This window comes from Lepisosteus oculatus, chromosome 4 (assembly GCF_040954835.1).
Source record: "Lepisosteus oculatus isolate fLepOcu1 chromosome 4, fLepOcu1.hap2, whole genome shotgun sequence".
NCBI lineage: Eukaryota > Metazoa > Chordata > Actinopteri > Semionotiformes > Lepisosteidae > Lepisosteus > Lepisosteus oculatus.
The window spans coordinates 5269045-5286937 of NC_090699.1; the positions used below are offsets into that span (position 1 = coordinate 5269045).

The following is a 17893-nucleotide window of genomic DNA, read 5'->3' on the forward strand; positions in this document are numbered from 1 at the left end:
GGAGTGTGTGAAGCAGCTTTAAACAGGCTGGGGGAAATGGGCTAACTGGGAGCCGTGCTGGAATGCGAGGTGGAATGCCGAGTCCTCCAGTGGCTTGGCGGAACAGATGTGTCTTTGTTGTAAATGTCTGTAGATGGTTTTGCTTTTGTTTCATGTTCATTTTATTTGGATTTGCTTTGGCAACGCTGTTGGTACCCGTCGGTCATGCCAATACAGCACCTTGCATGGAACTGAACTGAGAGAGGGAGGGAGGGGGGAGGAGAGAGAGGAGGGAGGAGAGAGGGGAGAGGAGGTATGCCAACAGGTGGGAGTGCCGATCTTCGATCTTCGTGAGGGGGTGGGGGTGGCAGGAGGAGACGAGGATAAAAGCAGGGGACGGTGGAGGCAGGTCCCATTGTAAGCCATGGCACTGCTCTCCCTGCTGACTCTGCTGCTGTCAGTGACAGGTAGGCTGCGGTTTCTCTCTCACCTGTGTGTCAGTGAGTGTGTGTGTGTGTGTGCGCACCTGTCTGCCTGCGCACCTGTGTGTTTCTCTGTGGGTCTGTTGCCCAGTCAGTGTCGGCGTGTCTCTGAGTCCGCCAGCCTTCTCTTCAGTCCTGACCTGGGCCGATCACTTCAGATCTGCAGCAGATCCACCTGTGAGCCAGTCACAGGCTCTGCCAGCTGTGTCTGTGTCTCACTGAAGTGATTGGGACTCAAGAGCTCATCACAGTGTCACAGAAAACACAGCCTGGTTGAATGTCTGAAGTGCAGCTGTCTCTTGTTCCCTGGGGTGCTCTGTTCCTGTCTGTAACTTCATGTACTAAGTACTGGTATAGAGTTTTATTAACAGGTTAGTCACCGATTGCTATTGGAGCTTCCTACTAATACTACTGGGATAAAGCACTGTGACAACAGGTTGAAGTGTAATAAGGTCTTGTGAAATCAAGGTAAAAGCACAGTACAGTGCAGTAAAGCCCAGTGAGATCAGGATAAAACACAGTACAGTGCAGTAAAGCCCAGTGAGATCAGGGTTAAAAACACAGTACAGTGCAGTAAAGCCAAGTGAGATCAGGGTAAAAGCACAGTCCAGTGCAGTAAAGCCTGGTGAGATCAGGGTAAAAGCACAGTCCAGCACAGTAAAGCCCAGTGAGATCAGGGTAAAAACAGAGTATAGTGCAGTAAAAATACAGAAATTTGTGGTAGGCTATAAGGAATAAGAAAGAGGAAACATTAACTATAAAGAGGTACTAGGAACACAAAACACAGTAAATGGAATAAAGTTTAGGAAAGACAGAATCAAGTATCTGGAAATGGACATGAGGAATAAGAGTGAACAAAAGGAAAAAAATAAACAGAAGAGGGGATCAGAAGAAAGACCGGAATAAAGCAGGGAACTGAAATTAAAACAGGATGACGAATAGGCACTAGGATAGAGGGATGTAGGAATCGAGACAGGGGTTCGAACGAGCCAAGCCCTGTCCACAGAGCTGAACAAGGAAAACAGACTTGGTCGTTTGTCAGTCTCTGTGTTGTCGTCGTACAAGAAATTCCTGCTCACACCTCGCCAAGAAGGCATCTATCTGCTGCCCCTGAGAGCAGGGCTCTGTTAGGAATTCACGTCAGCCCGGCAGAAGCCTTCAGGTTAGTTACCTGCCCGCTGGGAAATTCCTAGATTCCAGCAACCAGTTCTTCAGTTTCGGCTGCCAAAAAAAGCGGAGAGGCCATTGAACGCCTGCCGCCATCGTATTGCGGCGCAACGCGGCTTCTCGCGCGGGTTTCTGCCTTAATTCGCCCCTCTGCCGGGGGGGGCTCGAACCCGGGTCAGGCAAGCGGGACCCTGCCGGCCGAGCTAAGGGAGGCCTCCCGCAGCCCGGGCGGCGACGTCCCCGGCTCGCTCCACCTGTGCGGCGGCCGTATCCGGTACAGTGTGCTCACCGACGCCGGCGGCTGGGAAGAATGACAGTGCGCCATCTGGGTGGAGTCTGCGTGTTCTCTGGGTGTTCACGCGTTTCTCCTGGGGTTACAGGCAGAAACCAGCAGCGCGTGTCAGGACCTTCGGGGCTCAGCTTCACAACTTTCCAGACAAGAGCCCTTACTCACACTTACTGACCTTCTGTAGTCCTTTGTTTCTGTTTACCAAGATTTGTAGCCTGGGAAAGAACACGTCGTACTACAATAAACTTAAATGGGGATTTTGTTTTATTCTGGATCATAAAAATGAGTGGCTGTATTATTTTCTGCTACAGAACTTGGATTTGATGCAGTATAACCTTTAACCCGAAAGATTCACATAGATATACATGGAGATATACACACGGAACAAGTAATAGGTTTAGTCCATGCTGAAAAAAAGAAGAGAGAAAACACAACGTTTCGGCCGTGGAGCCTTCTTCAGGTGTGAGAGAGACAGGGCAGTAGGCAAAGGTAATGTAGCAGGAGAACAAAGGCTGGGAGGGAGGAGGAGTGAGAGGCGGGAGCAGGGGACAGAAAGAGAGACCAATCGAGAGGTGTGAAGTCAGAACAGGTGTCGAGAGGTGTAAAATGAAACATCCAATGAATGGAGAAAATTTTGTAGAATAGTAGTCTGTCGTTAAGAGAAGGGGAAGGTGTGATCCTAGCTGCAGGATAAGTTTGGATTCAGTAGTCTTTCTGATGTATGAGTTCGGAAAACCATCTTTGAGAACACAGACGGAGAGATTAGAGTGGTCGTGGCCGTCAGAGGTGAAATGAGAAACAATGGGCTTGGAGAGATCTTTAATCTTCACAGCCCTGACGTGTTCTCTGAAGCGGTCTCCGAGTCTCCTTCCTGTTTCTCCAATGTAGAGAGAAACTGGGCATTTACTGCAACAGATACAGTAAATAAGGTTGCTGGAGGTACAAGATGCTGTCTGGGTGATCTGGAATTGTCCTGAGGGGCCTTGAATGAGTGTGGTGTTATGTGGCAAGACAAAAAAAAAATACGGTAGTGGCAATTTCCCTAAGGAAAGAAATACTCCACATTAGTGTGATGCCACATTCTTCATTGGTCCCATTACATCACAGAAATATAAAAACAAAACTACTCACTCTTTAATCTCGTCTAATCCAAGATGCACAGAATATCACAGTCTTCTTTTAACACGCTCTGAACAAGTTAAACAGAATAAGGTCATTCTCAAAGAACAAAACACATCATTTCCTCCACAATGGTTAAAGAAATGCAAACATCTAACAAAAATGTATGACCATTTACCGTTACGGACATGATTCCCGCGAACCCACCCACACAGCACTGGAACCTCATGGGAGTCGGGATCACTTCATCCCTAAACATCCACCAATTTTGTCTAACTAATAAGTCACCCTCCCCTCATATATCAGCAATATACATCTCTTTCAAGGATTTCCAAACTTCATTTTTGATAGCTACACAATCAACTAAATTCTGAACATTTACCTCTTCATTCACATCACACGTAGCCACACACCACGCTCAACTTTATGATGTCCACTCTCACAAATTACTGGCGCACTGACGTCACTCATACGTGTGTATCTTAAAGCGACAGCTACCGATTTCAGTGTCAGATTTCAAATATCCACTCCGTAACCACCCGGTTACACTCTCCTCTGCTTATGCGTCAACGTCCTCGGTGACGCCATACATCATTTTAAGCTCCTTCAAACCTGTTTCTGTTTCTGTGTTGATGATTCTGCCATCAGTTCTCTCAAGAACTCTTCTTTTATTTCAGATTCGGAATCACAAGCCCAGCCTGGTAAGAATACTGTTCTTCATAGAGGAGCAACATGACTTAAACATCATACAGCTCAACGCTAAGAATCTCCTGGTAATAAATAGTCACAGCAGGACAGGAGACACAGTGAGAGAGGAGATCACAGAGAACCCCTCAGTGATAAACACACACAACAGGACAGGAGACACAGTGAGAGAGAGGAGATCACAGAGAATCCCTCAGTAATATACTCACACAACAGGACAGGAGACACAGTGAGAGAGAGGAGATCACAGAGAACCCCTCAGTGATAAACACACACAACAGGACAGGAGACACAGTGAGAGAGAGGAGATCACAGAGAATCCCTCAGTAATATACTCACACAACAGGACAGGAGACACAGTGAGAGAGAGGAGATCACAGAGAACCCCTCAGTGATAAACACACACAACAGATAATTGAGCAAATTTCCACAAATTAAATATCAAAGCAACCAGTGATTAGGCTTGCCAGCTATGACAAAAGATTGTAGAAATACCTACAGTAACAGAATTTACTCTTTCTTTTTCTGTTTCATCCTGTAAGCCTGTGGGCAGGCACCCCTCAGTCCCAGGATCGCGGGGGGAGAGTCTGCCCAGCTGGGGTACTGGCCATGGCAGGCCAGCCTGTTTCAGAGGTCCTACTCATGTGGTGGAGCTCTGATCAACAGCCAGTGGGTGCTGACTGCAGCGTTCTGCGTTAAAGGGTAGGGGAGACAGAGGTCCCCCTTTCTCAGTATCTACTGTACTGACAGCAACTGCAGATGGAGATGACTCTGGACTCTGTGACACAGATGACTGGGGAAAAACAATGATCAGCTAGCTCATCTACTGTAACAGTAACGATTTCGACTGTATCAGTGTTCTCAGTGATCACTGCAGATTGAAGCTGCTCACAGTGTAACAGTGATGATTTAGACTGTATCAGTGTTCACAGTGGTCACTGCAGATTGAAGCTGCTCACAGTGTAACAATGATGATTTAGACTGTACCAGTGTCCACAGTGATCACTGCAGATTGAAACTGCTCACAGGGTAACAGAGGTGATTTATACTATATCAGTGTTCACAGTGGTCACTGCACTTTGAAACTGCTGACAGAGTAACAGGGGTGATTTCTGGCTGATTCACAGGTGACGTACTATTAACAGTAATGATCCATGAAGCTTTAGGATTAGGGCAGGTGACCCATCCCCATGTCTCCTTTATATACTTCCTGTTTCTTCTCCTACCTCCCTCCTTCCAGCCTTGATGCGAGTCAGTTCACAGTGTACCTGGGCCGGCTGACACAGTCAAGCTCTAACCCTGACGAAGTGTCCAGGGGGGTCCAGCAGATCATCGCACACCCAGAGTATAACTCTTTATACCGTAACAACAACATCGCCCTGTTGAAGCTGGACAGCCCCGTCTCCTTCACCAAGTACATCCAGCCCGTCTGTCTGGCCGACAGCAACAGCTCCTTCATCAATGGGACCAGCTGCTGGGTCGCTGGCTGGGGAGAAACACTTAATGAGGGTGAGTGTGTCTCATTGTCAGCTAGCAAAAGCTGCATCTTCCTGCTTTGAGGCTGGGCTATACCAGCCTGCTAAGATCAAGACTAACCTCAAATGGCCCTACAGAAGGGGCTGAGTGTCTCAAAGTTGGGGGCAACCTGGGATGACTGGTTCTACTGGGATTGCGGCTGCACAGCTTGTCACATGCCTGTGTGCACACAACAGGCTCCCAGTGAAAGCCACACCACCACTCTCAATGCCGAGAAGGGATATTTGTACATCAGGCCCTGCACTCTGCCTCCACAGTGAGAATCATACGTTCTGGGACTGCGAAGTGACTTTTGTCATTCTTGCCGTGCGCTATTGAAATCTGTATATCAGATCAATAAGGTAAACTCGAGGCAATAGTACAGGACAGTCAGCTTTTATTTCTGGATATTTCTGGGCATACTTTAAACCATTGCCAGCCCCATAAATGTTTTTGTGTGCTCAGTCTTCCCAAATTCAATACTGGGACTAACCTAAAGTTAAACCAGTGTAAAGCTGGAATGTGGTCGTAAACCACTTAAATGCTATGACTGCTTCAGGCCTGTAAACCATTCACATTAACAGACTGCGGAGATATTCCCTCTGAGCGGCTTGGTTAAGCCCGACTTGCAGCCTCTTTCACCTGTTGCCTGTTTGTTGTTTTTTTCCTGACATTAGCTTCCTCTTCAAATGGAAAGGTTTCTCCTTATATAGTATAGTAATAGGTTTATTCCATGCTGAAAAAAAGAAGAAAGAGAACACAACGTTTCGGCCGTGGAGCCTTCTTCAGGTGATTTTATCTCTGTACGGAAAGCGTGTTGCATTTGCAAAATTGAAGTGTTTCAAATGTTTAATAAAGAAGTAAAAAGAACTTACAGCTTACACAAAGACTCAGTACAAACTACAGTGTGGACAAACGAGTGTTAAGAAAAAACAGGACATCTGATTGCTGGTTGCCTTATATTTATTTAAACAAAATGAAATGAAAAATAAGATACAATGAGGTGTTCCTGCCTAAATCAAATACTGTGTGACTTTAAAAGCTGTAAAAAATGGTTTCGATAGCAGAACGTCACCTTGCTCTTTCAATTGGCCTAAGCTATTACACCACACACGTAATCACATGGCAATGAGTTAAACTGATGCAGGCATTTACAAAGAACGTGTACTACTGTGATAATCTGAACTATATGGATATAATTATATCATTATTAATTTCTACACGATTCCATATTATATTCCCTATTAATTAAATTCTAAAAAGTATGCGTTTTTTTCCTGTGGAAACAAGCGCAAGTATTCACAGAAAAGGTTAAAACATTGTAACTTTTTACGAAGACTATAAACTTAATATAGTCAGAAGCAGCACCTAAAAACTTTTCCAACATAACCACAGTATGTAACTGAATGCAAGACTTTGATGCTTAAAATGTTTAGGAAGAAAGTGGAATACAGGTGTGTATTTTTATTTCAAAATAAATACTAATACCAGCCATATACAGTTTACATAATATGTTTATGTTCCTAAATTAATATTGTTTATGACCTTCAGACGCGTTATGCTCCTCTTCTTTTTATGCTCAGCCACTAAAATTTCCTTTTAGTTGTAAAATTCCATATAAATATTCAATATTAAGCGGATTAAAACATGCACAGTAAAGAGATTAAATGATTAAGACTTTTCACCAACAACCAATGCACCATGAGCTCCCGTCGGTCATTTTGGCCAGCCAAGCACGTACTGCGGTACAACAGGGTGAACTGTGGGTAATTTTGCACGGTATGGGGTTGTACGGTGCATTTTGAATGGCTGCATCTGTTCCATAATTTCAATATATTCAATTTGGAGCTCATGCTCATGAAAATATAAAGTGTGCGTCCTATACTCTGAAAGTAACCATGACAACTTGCACGACCACTCATGACCCAATTGCAACCTGTCAAACCAACGTCACCAACTGTTCTGCGAGATATGATAGCTAGCATTACGTATTTTAGTTAATAAACCAGCAAAATGAAGACATTTCTTCATCCAGTCGCCTTCACCTTGACACCGATATCTGCCAGTGAAACCAAAGTCGAACCCGAGATGCCGAGGTGTAAACGAGCAAGGAAATATGACAAATCGTTTATTCAGTATGGATTTAGAAATATCCGGGAAAACAACGAGGAAAAGCCTAAATGCCTGCTGTGCAGAAATGTACTCTCCACAGAGAGTATGAAACCAAACTCAAAAGAAACTTTGAGACCACTCGCAAGGAATGCTTGGCCAAGACAAAATCATTTTTTGAAAGAAAATGCGATGAGCTGAATAGGCAGCATGTGCAGTTTAGAAAAGCCATGATAGTTAACGAGAGGGCTTTGAGAGTGTCTTTTGTAGTTAGCTACCACATTGCTACAGCTATTGATATGGTATCTGCATATTGACAGCGCATGTTTGATAGATCTTGCTATCCTCCTAAATTGCTAAATTACCTGATTAACATATACCTTCATGATGCTATAGTAAAAATGTTTTATTTTCTCTCTATTTATGGATGTGGTTTGAAAGCACTGTGTTTGGTTGGTTTGGGAAATATATGTCATGCTTTCTGAGCTCTGCCTTACCTGTGTTTTGTGTGTGGGATGGCTACTTATGTGGAATTGTTATTCATGACACAATTAAAATAAAAAGAAAGGGATAAACATCCTTTTATACATGTAATAACAAGTCTGTAATAATATAATATTGAACTATTATCTATAGTAGCCTTTTGTTGACAAAGTTGCGAAACCTACAGATTTTCCCATTAGGCCTACTTGTTAGTTAAATTGAGTAGCCCTGCTCTAATTAATGGGGTCGCAAGGATTTTGGGACCTAAAAACGGGGTCACTGGCCAAAAAAGGTTGAGAACCCCTGTTTTAAGGTTTTTCTGCACAGCTCTCAGGATGTTGCAGTCCTGAACTGCTTGCGTCTCCCTTGGACAGCCTGGTCTAGGCCCAATTATTACTCTTCCAGTGGTTTTTGGTTCAAAATGTTCCACTTTCTGTGATGCCCAATGTCTCTGCAATGTTTTCCCTTTCATCTTTACAGTTGCTTGCTTTTCTGTCACAGACACCTCTCTTGTTGTCATCTACCTCACGCATCACTTTACTACAAAAGGAAACCCAAAAACTGAACTCCAACAGGCTAAAACCAGGGCTACACTTTGTTGCAGAGCTGATTTGGCTCACCTTTGTACTTCTATGCAAATCCTAATCTGGCATTTCTGTAATCTGGCAATTCACAGCTCTTTTATGGTTTCACAATTAATTCAACATGTCAAATCTGAGGAATTAGAATCACTCGTACTCACATATACTCACATAAAGAGGGGAGGAATTAACATAACAATTGACATTGATTTAACCGGGCTAAACACGTATGCAAAACACCCAGAAATTTGATGCCTCTGCCCCATTTTAATCTTTTGATCTGAAATCTTAATTTCATTAGTACACAGCAAAAATAACGCATTTCACTCCGCTGTCCCAAAACGCGTGCTTTTCACTGTACGTTTCACCCACTCCTGGCAGGGCTATAGGATGCAGAGCTTTTTCTTCAGATTGAAATAGACAGTCACTCTAAAGAACTCACGAAGGTGTGAAGCATAAAGAGTTGCAAACTTTTAGGGTGTCGGGTCGATTGGGGTGAACAGAGCTCCTTGACAACTGATGAACCCTATATTTCTGCATGAGACAGGCAAGCCTCAGAGATGGCACATTAGTGTTTTAGAAGATATGGGACAGCATATTCCCAGCTGGGACCAGTTGCTGTCCGCCCCCCTAACAGAAACATGGTTGTCAACATGTGGGTACATGCCTTAGGTAATAATAAACTCTCTTGTTTCACAGTGCCTCTATCAGAGAACCGGACCCTACAGGAGGTCCAGGTCCCCATCATTGGAAACAAGCAGTGTGTGGATATTTTTGGGCAAAACTCCATCAATGACAACATGATCTGTGCTGGAGGGTTGCAGCAGACCAAAGGCCCCTGTCAGGTAGGTGGATAAGCCTGATCTCAAAGCATCTCATTGGTTGACACAAGTGCAACGCTGAACTACTCAGCATAGCGTTCTTCCTTGGTCAGTGGTTTAGTTGCCTGTGGTCCGGTGTCAGACAATTCCTAACAGTATTCTCTCTGTGTGTCTCCAGTTTGACTCAGGGAGTCCCCTGGTCTGCAAGCAGGGTCCTGTCTGGATTCAGGCTGGTATTGTTAGCTCTGGAATTGCCTGTCAGAAACCCAATCTCCCAGGGGTGTACACCAGGGTGTCCCAGTACCAGGACTGGATTAATGGACATGTGGGCTCTGGAATCACAGGCTTTGTGACCTTCACCTCCAGTGGCACAGATGCTGGAAGCAGTTCAGCACAAGTCACCACTGCTTCCTCTACTACTACAGCACCAATGTCCACTGCTACCTCTACTACTACAGCACCAGTGTCCACTGCCTCCTCTACTACTACAGCACCAATGTCCACTGCTACCTCTACTACTACAGCACCAGTGTCCACTGCCTCCTCTACTACTACAGCACCAGAGACCACTGCTTCCTCTACTACTACAGCACCAGTGACCACTGCCTCCTCTACTACTACAGCACCAGTGTCCACTGCCTCCTCTACTACTACAGCACCAGTGACCACTGCCTCCTCTACTACTACAGCACCAGTGTCCACTGCGTCCTCTACTTCTCCAGCACTAATGTCCACTGCTACCTCTACTACTACAGCAACAGTGGCCACTCCTTCCTCTTCTATTACAGCACCAGTGACCGCTTCTCCCTCTACTACTACAGCACCAGTGTCCACTACTTTATCTACTACTACAGCACCAGTGACCACTCCTTCCTCTACTACTGCAGTCCCCAGTAAGTGCAACGCTAGTTATTTCTGACAGGAATGTAAGAGGTTCACAATTAGTGAAAAACTTTTAACATAGCTACTGTATACTCCTCCACGTGACCCAATTTTCCTTTCCATCAAAGCTGGGGCACCAAATTGCCTAAACTTTAGTACTTTATTTGGAATATGATTGTCTTCTACACTGAGTGAATGTAATTTAAAGTGAATGTAAAAAGACATGATGTGATATTGCAGGGCTGGATGTGGGAAATCCGTCCAGTCCTCTAGGTGACTCTGCTGTCTCACTGTGTCTTTCAGCCCAAGTCTGCGGGAGGCCCAGACTCAACACGCGCCTCCTTGGGGGTCAGTCAGCTGCAGATGGGTTCTGGCCCTGGATGGCCAGCCTGCAGAGGAACGGGAGTCACGTGTGTGGAGGGACCCTCATCGCCAGCGACTGGGTGATGACAGCTGCACAGTGCTTACCCAGGTACAGAGCAACCCCACCTGTCCCTGTCACCCAGGTACAGAGCAACCCCACCTGTCTATCTCACCCAGGTACAGTCCAAATCCCACCTGCCCCTCTTACCCAGGTGCAGACCAACCCCACTTTTCCCTCTCACACAGATAGAGATCAACCCCACCTCTCCCTCTCACCCAAGTACAGACCAACCCCTCCTGTCCCTCTCACCCAGGTACAGACCAACCCCTCCTGTCCCTCTCACCCAGGTATAGACCAACCCCTCCTGTCCCTCTCACCCAGGTACAGACCAACCCCTCCTGTCCCTCTCACCCAGGTACAGACCAACCCCTCCTGTCCCTCTCACCCAGGTATAGACCAACCCCTCCTGTCCCTCTCACCCAGGTACAGACCAACCCCTCCTGTCCCTCTCACCCAGGTATAGACCAACCCCTCCTGTCCCTCTCACCCAGGTATAGAGCAATCCCACCTGTCCCTCTCACCCAGACACTGACCAACCCCACCTGTCCCTCTTACACAGGTATAGACCAACCCCACCTGTCCCTCTCACCCAGGTACAGACCAACCCAACCTGTCCCTCTCAACCAGGTACAGACCAACCCCACCTGTCCCTCTCACCCAGACACAGACCAACCCCACCTGTCCCTCTCACCCAGTTACAGACCAACCCCTCCTGTCCCTCTCACCCAGGTATAGAGCAACCCAACCTGTCCCTCTCACCCAGGTACAGACCAACCCCACCTGTCCCTCTCACCCAGACACTGACCAACCCCACCTGTCCCTCTCACCCAGGTACAGACCAACCCCATCTGTCCCTCTCACCCAGACACTGACCAACCCCACCTGACCCTCTCACCCAGGTACAGACCAACACCACCTGTCCCTCTCACCCAGGTACAGACCAGCCCCGCCTGTCCCTCTCACCCAGGTACAGACTAACCCCACCTGTCCCTCTTACCCAGATACAGCCAAAGAAGACTCCACAGCTGAAGCTTTGTTTCTTTTCTTCTCTTATCAGCATGAAATAAATCTTTACTTGTTCCTTTGCAATTGATGCAGCTGCCTACTTGACCTAATTCTGAAATGTCATTTTTGAATAATAATGGCTCTTGAATTGCAGTGATAATTCAAGAGTTGTAAAAGTTTGTAACCTTGTGTGTTGTGATAGTGGTGAATTTTGACGGGGTTAGTGTGGGCAGTGCTCATTGTCATGTCATCAAGGCCTGTATTAAATATTCAATTCAAAATACATTATTCATCCCCAAGGAAGGCAATTTAAGCAGCACCCTGCAACGTGCAACATACAGTATATAAAAAAACAGAAATAGCAGATGGACCATAAAACGATTTTGAAAGTAACAGTGTACATAGCAAGGACTCTGTCCTACACTACAAAATAAATACAAATCAGATCATAAGGTATTTAATAAAGTTATTAAAGTACATATGCATTTGTAGAGATTGCTTTATCCAATAGAGATCATACTGATAAAACATCTTTACACTCGTTGTTTCTGAGCCCCCAGTGGCCTCTGAAAAGTTACAGTACATTTGTTTTGCGAAAACATCTTTCTGAAGGCAAAAGTACAGAAGACTGATGAGATGTGTCTTCAGTGATGGCTTCGGGCCTCCCTCAGGATCTGATGGACATACAGCTGTGCCAGAGGTCTCAAAGGCTCAGCAAGGATTTTAGAGCTGAGTTTGAAGGAGGTTTTTTTCTTTTTTGACTGACTGATGTGTAACAACAGATAAAGGAAAAAGTTAAAATACTTCTGATAAAAGAGGTATGGGTGTTGATAGACTTCCTTTTTGGACTTGGAAGGAACTCAGGTTTCCTCAGAACATGTGAGCGCTGCTCAGATGTCTTCACAATGACATCTGTGAACTTAATTTTATCATCAAGCACAGCGCTCAGATATGTGTAACTGTGAACTATACCAACAGACACACAACAGGATTGCTCTTGCTTTGTTTTTTTTTAAATCAATCAATCATTTATCTTGTTTTAAAAACAATAATCTCGAGGTTAAGATGTATCCCACCGGTTGACCAATCCGTCCAAAATGGGTCCAACAGCTCTCTCTTGGTCATACTGATCTCTCTGACTCGTTTCCTTCTAATTCTCTCTATTCATTTGCAGGTTTTGACTTCACACCTCTCTTCATCTCTCTTGACTTCACACCACCCGAGTGTCGATACTCCTTCTCTCCTGCTCCCGCCTCTTTTCCACTCCTGGTTTTGCTTTCCTATGCTTTATTAACTACCAGTTTTCCTCTGTCCCTCACACTAGAAGAAGGCTCCACTGTTGAACCTGTCACGATCGCTACTGCGTCTGGCTCCGTTATTATTTTAACCTTCTGTTCCTGATCCCCCCAGCCGGTTCCGACCCGGTTCCCGTTCTTTATTCCCCGGGATGGATCGCCTGGCCATGGAAATTAGGTTCTGTCTTGGATTACCCGTTCGGACTTCTACATGGATTGTTCACCCCGGAATCACTCCCCCTGGACACGTGCACCCCTTGGACATGCCCCCTGTCTCCAGACCCTCTCCTGCATGAATTTTTCACCAGTGTTTCATCACTTATCCGGATCGTGTCATCTGCATAGGGCCCAGAACGGACTGTTCGTGACAGAAACATTTTGTCTCTTTTTAGCACGGAGCAAACCTTTGCTTGTTCCTATTACAGTGCAATGTTCTCAGAGTCTGTATTAAACCCTCTCTCTCTGTCTCCTTCTCTCTCCAGCTCTGTGAACACCAGTGAATGGAGAGTGTTCCTGGGCAGGCAGAACCAGACGAGCTCCAACACCTTAGAGAAATCCACTGGAGTCCTGAACGCTTTCACCAGCAGCCTTAGTGGCACCAACATCGCCCTCCTGAGACTGGACACCAATGTCTCCTTCACAGACTACATCCTGAGCGTCTGCCTGGCAGGGGCAGGAATCACATTCACCCCTGGCACTCAGTGCTGGGTCACCGGCTGGGGCAACACAACTGCTGGTGAGTCAGGCTGGAAGCTTCCCCTTGAAGGTCTATGAGGAGTCCGTTTCTTGATTGCAGACATGATGAAAGTGTTTCACACAGCCTGAACCAGCTGCACAAATGGGGACCAGTGTTTTTTAGCGGGGGGTAAAGTGGGGTATCATGTGTTCCAGAAGATGCTAAAATTGCTGTGCTTCTCTGTTCCTTTAGTGCTCCTCCAGGAAAAAAGTACAACAATCGTCCAGTGTGACAACGGGTCTTCAGCTGACACCATCTGTACTTCTCCTCTGGACCTGGAGCAGGTGAGCACACCTCCATCACAACTCTTCTCTCAGTTTCAGACTTTATAGATATGATTAGAAATGGGCAGTTTTATTTTTGTAACCCCACTACCTATGACTCTTGACTGGGATGTGGACAACACACACTGTCGAAGCACAGCATTGGGAGCTCCGCAGGGCCCTGGTTGGGCTCTGGGAATGATGCAGCTGTTTTCAGCAAAACTGAAGTTAATGGGGGGATAGGGGGGGTCCTTTTGCACAACCACCTGAGGAAATTCTTGCCAATGAAACCCCACACAACTCCAGTGGCACCCGTCCAGCTCTGAACTGCTTCTCGAGGGAATCCAGGTGACAGCTGGCGAGCAGTCTCGCAGAGCTCCTGCTTCCAGGCAAAAGGGTTGGCACACGCCTGGACTGTGAGAGTGCGGCACCCTTGTCAAGCAGTGATGGGGCACCAGGCAGGCAAGAAGTGGAGTGTTGGTGTTTGGGTATGCCCAGGGGCCGTCCCATGTTTCCCCTCCCGGGTTTGTACCCTGAGGTTCCCACCCTGACCTGCCGGGCCTCTGTCAGTCGGGATGCCTACCTTCAGTCTGTGTTATCGGTGGCTTTCTTCCTGCTGGTTGGTGGGAGCAGTCCTTTTAAGGAGAGCAAAACTACACTGTTCTGTGAAATAAGAGCACTTCTATTCCCAATCTTCTGTGTGTTTGTGGCCTGTGCTACAATATTATCTGTTGGCAATATCGGTCGTAACAGCCGTCCATGAGGTCTCCCAGTGTCGTCCATGAGAGTTGCGATGCTCCTCTTATCCATACAAACTAAATGCAACACTGTGTGGAGCTCAGAGTGTCATGTGGCAAGCTGCCAGTACATGGGATCTGTGGAAATTCCTAAAAAGGGAAGGTGAACGCTGAAAAATAAGGAGGAATTCCAAATCTTGAAACAAAAACAAGTTATTCTCCGCCTGACTCAGTTAAATCTTATTGGCCCATGTTAATGAGATGAGCGGAATTCCTGTCCTTCCTAACGTTAACCCTAATCTCTCTTTTCTCTGTCCAGGGAAACTCAGGGGGTCCCCTGGTCTGCAAGTGGGCCTCCATGTGGACTCAGGTCGGCGTCCTTGTCGTCGAAGACCCCACTGCCGTGACCAAAAGTGGCAACCGTGCGGTCCAGTTGAGTGCGTTCGTGAAGATACTGCGGTTTGTAAATTTCCTGCAGAAGAACGTGGGTTCCAGGCTGCCTCTTGTCTCCTCTAACACGGCGACGACGAGCAACAGCGCCACTTACACCCCCCTCCCCCACAGCGCCCTCCTCCTGGCTGTGCTCCACCCTCTGCTGACTGCCTGGACCTCTGCACTGTGACCCCCTGTGCATTTATAGGAGAACTGCAGTTCCATTGTCCCAGACTGGTTATTAAATCGTGGTAACAATATACATTTGTTGATGGCATATAAAAAAATGTACAGATTTCGAATTATATAAAATAAGATATCGCTAACTATCACTAACTATGTGAAAGTAGTGCGCTTCGCCATGTTCCCATTTGAGTTCCCACGAATTGTGACATGAAGTGGCCCTTCCTGCTCACTAGTCACTGTGATGACTGATGTAATGCGATGTACAAGCGAATGAGTCCAGGTTGTGTAGCAGACATTTCACTGCAGAAATGTTACCACGTGATCTGCACGCCGAGTTAAGAAGTAGTATTTGTCGGTAAAGCTGTCTTGAAGTCAAGAGCAATATTTCTAGTGGATTAAAAGAGAAGGATTCACAAGCCTGCTTGTTTACGGTGTCATAGGGCCGCAACATCACTTCGTTCTGAATCGCAGAACATGGCGCTGCTCACACCTGAAAATGAATTCTATTTTGTGATGTAAATGGGCGGTTTCACAAGTTACCGTGTGCATTTTGACTTTCGTTGCTGTTTGAAATGCGCTCAGTGATGCTATTTCTTCCTAAACCCAACATATGTGTCCAGATCCAAGATCTAGAACTGCTGTCTTACCTTCAAGAGCTGCAAGTCCCTGCAAGTGAGTACCAAACCCACTCTGCCTGATACCACGGGCATTCGAAGTCTTATCGGCCCAGGGATGAAAAGTCGGGGAAACTGGCCTATCTCAGGCTATGAGCCATCCCCCACTCCTCCTCTGCTGATCCAGCCTCTTCAGGGACTGACGAGCTCCAGAGCACCCTGATCCACACTGGGCTCCCCCCCCCCAGATTTCCACAACTAGGCGGTGCTTCCGAATGTACAAGTCACACAGATCAAGAACAGAGCCAGGATCACTCAGGTCCCCACTGGAGATATATTGTACTTTGCTGTCTCCAGTGGGCAGGTTCACGGGAGCATGTACTGTAGTAGACCAGCTCAAGAAGGGGAGGTAATTACAGCGACCTGCCACTAGAGGTTGCTTCAGCCTTCTAATCTTGATAGTCTCATAAACTTTTGATTATTCTGTTTAGATGGCATCCGGGGTGCAGATTGTTCTTGCACATGAATTACATGGGTGTAGTAAAGTTTGGGTTTGGTATATAAAGGGTGTGCACGGTGCTAGTGGTGATTGGGACTTTTTAAAGCCTTTCTCTGCTTGCTATCTGGAAAAGGGCCTCTTGGACTTCAAGCCTCTTGCACTTCACCTTCCTTGGCCATCATGTGCTTTTGTGTGCAGACCCTTGGGGCAGTGTAGGGGCAGCCACAGAGAGCTTTCACAGAGGTTTAAGAAGCCTTTCCAAACTGGTCTTCATCAGCAAGGTCTGTAAAAGTGTTTTTGTGTTTTGAATGACGGATATACAATTTCTGTGTACCTCCCGGACAGGAAGGAATCTTATCGAGCTTTTATCTTGCAATTTAATTATTGTAATTGAAATTGCAAGGGATTTGAATGTACAAAAATATATTTTCAATTGCTGTCATATGTTATATATGGTTAGCATATTTTCCTGCATTGTACATTGTTTCAAATAAAGTTAACAGGTGGGGCAGCACAGTGGCCCTGTTGGTGAGTGTTCTTGCCTTATAGCTCTTGGGTTAGCAAAGCACAGCAGTAAGGCCAGAGTGAGCACAGGGGTGAGATCAAGTGTGATACAGCACACCATAGCAGTAAGACTAGAGTGAGCACAGGGGTGAGATCCAGTGTGATACAGCACACCACAGCAGTAAGACTAGAGTGAGCACAGGGGTGAGATCCAGTGTGATACAGCACTCCACAGCAGTAAGACCAGAGTGAGCACAGGGGTGAGATCCAGTGTGATTTCAGAGGAATTCGATTTTTTTCTTTACAAGATTTCCAACTACATAACCTACTGAATTAGTTTAATTGAAATGCCTTTACTCAAAGCAATAATCTAGTCTCATAACAGAAACTACTATTTTTTCTCTGCGAGTTAAATGTTACCTAACAAATCAACACAGCTCTTGCTGAATAAGAAAATACATTTATTTAAACTTGTTTTTACTTTTAAAATACAACGGCTACAAATTACACGAGATTTCCTTTGAAATTTGCACAATCCACTGAGTTCAATGGCGACGATGTTAGACAGCTATTCCTACGTGATACATTTAGCTCTTTTTCTTGTTGCACCCTAGTTAACAAACATCATTTTCAAATAAGAAATAAAAGCCGAAGAGTTCAGAAAATACAGAACTGCCATGTTGATACTGATCTATGATTTTCATTAAGTTGAGGAAGACGAAAAGACTAGTAAAAGAAAGAAGTAAAAGATAACCATAGCTTCAAGCCTGCGTTGATTTGTATGGCTTCATTTGGTGAATTCATAATTATGCTTTTAACTGCTGTGAAGAGACAAATAAAATGCCATTACCTCTGTTCTAAAAACAACGACAGCAATCATAATAATACAATTATTAATATTGTTGGCGCTTACATTACTGTCCGTCCTTGATGTAGCACTGGAATCACCCTCCTCTCACTAAAAAGTGCGACCAACGGACCTAGCAGTTTCGAAGTGGTCACCACGAACAGTGTTTTAAAAAAATAGTTTTTTTCCCCGCGTTTCCTATAAAGGAGTTGTTAGACA

At 45.7% G+C, this 17893-nt stretch overlaps 1 protein-coding gene across 1 annotated transcript; it reads left to right on the top strand.

Moving 5' to 3' along the window:
- The first annotated feature begins 297 nt into the window (after window positions 1–297).
- Window positions 298–16839, top strand: LOC102696299 (transmembrane protease serine 9-like). Its single transcript, XM_069187946.1, has 10 exons — window positions 298–446; window positions 3714–3737; window positions 4284–4443; window positions 4982–5250; window positions 9129–9274; window positions 9429–10143; window positions 10436–10604; window positions 13339–13592; window positions 13785–13876; window positions 14912–16839. The coding sequence occupies exons 1-10, from the start codon at window positions 404–406 to the stop codon at window positions 15212–15214; spliced, it is 2175 nt and encodes a 724-aa protein (XP_069044047.1). The 5' UTR covers window positions 298–403; the 3' UTR covers window positions 15215–16839.
- Window positions 16840–17893: the final 1054 nt, after the last annotated feature.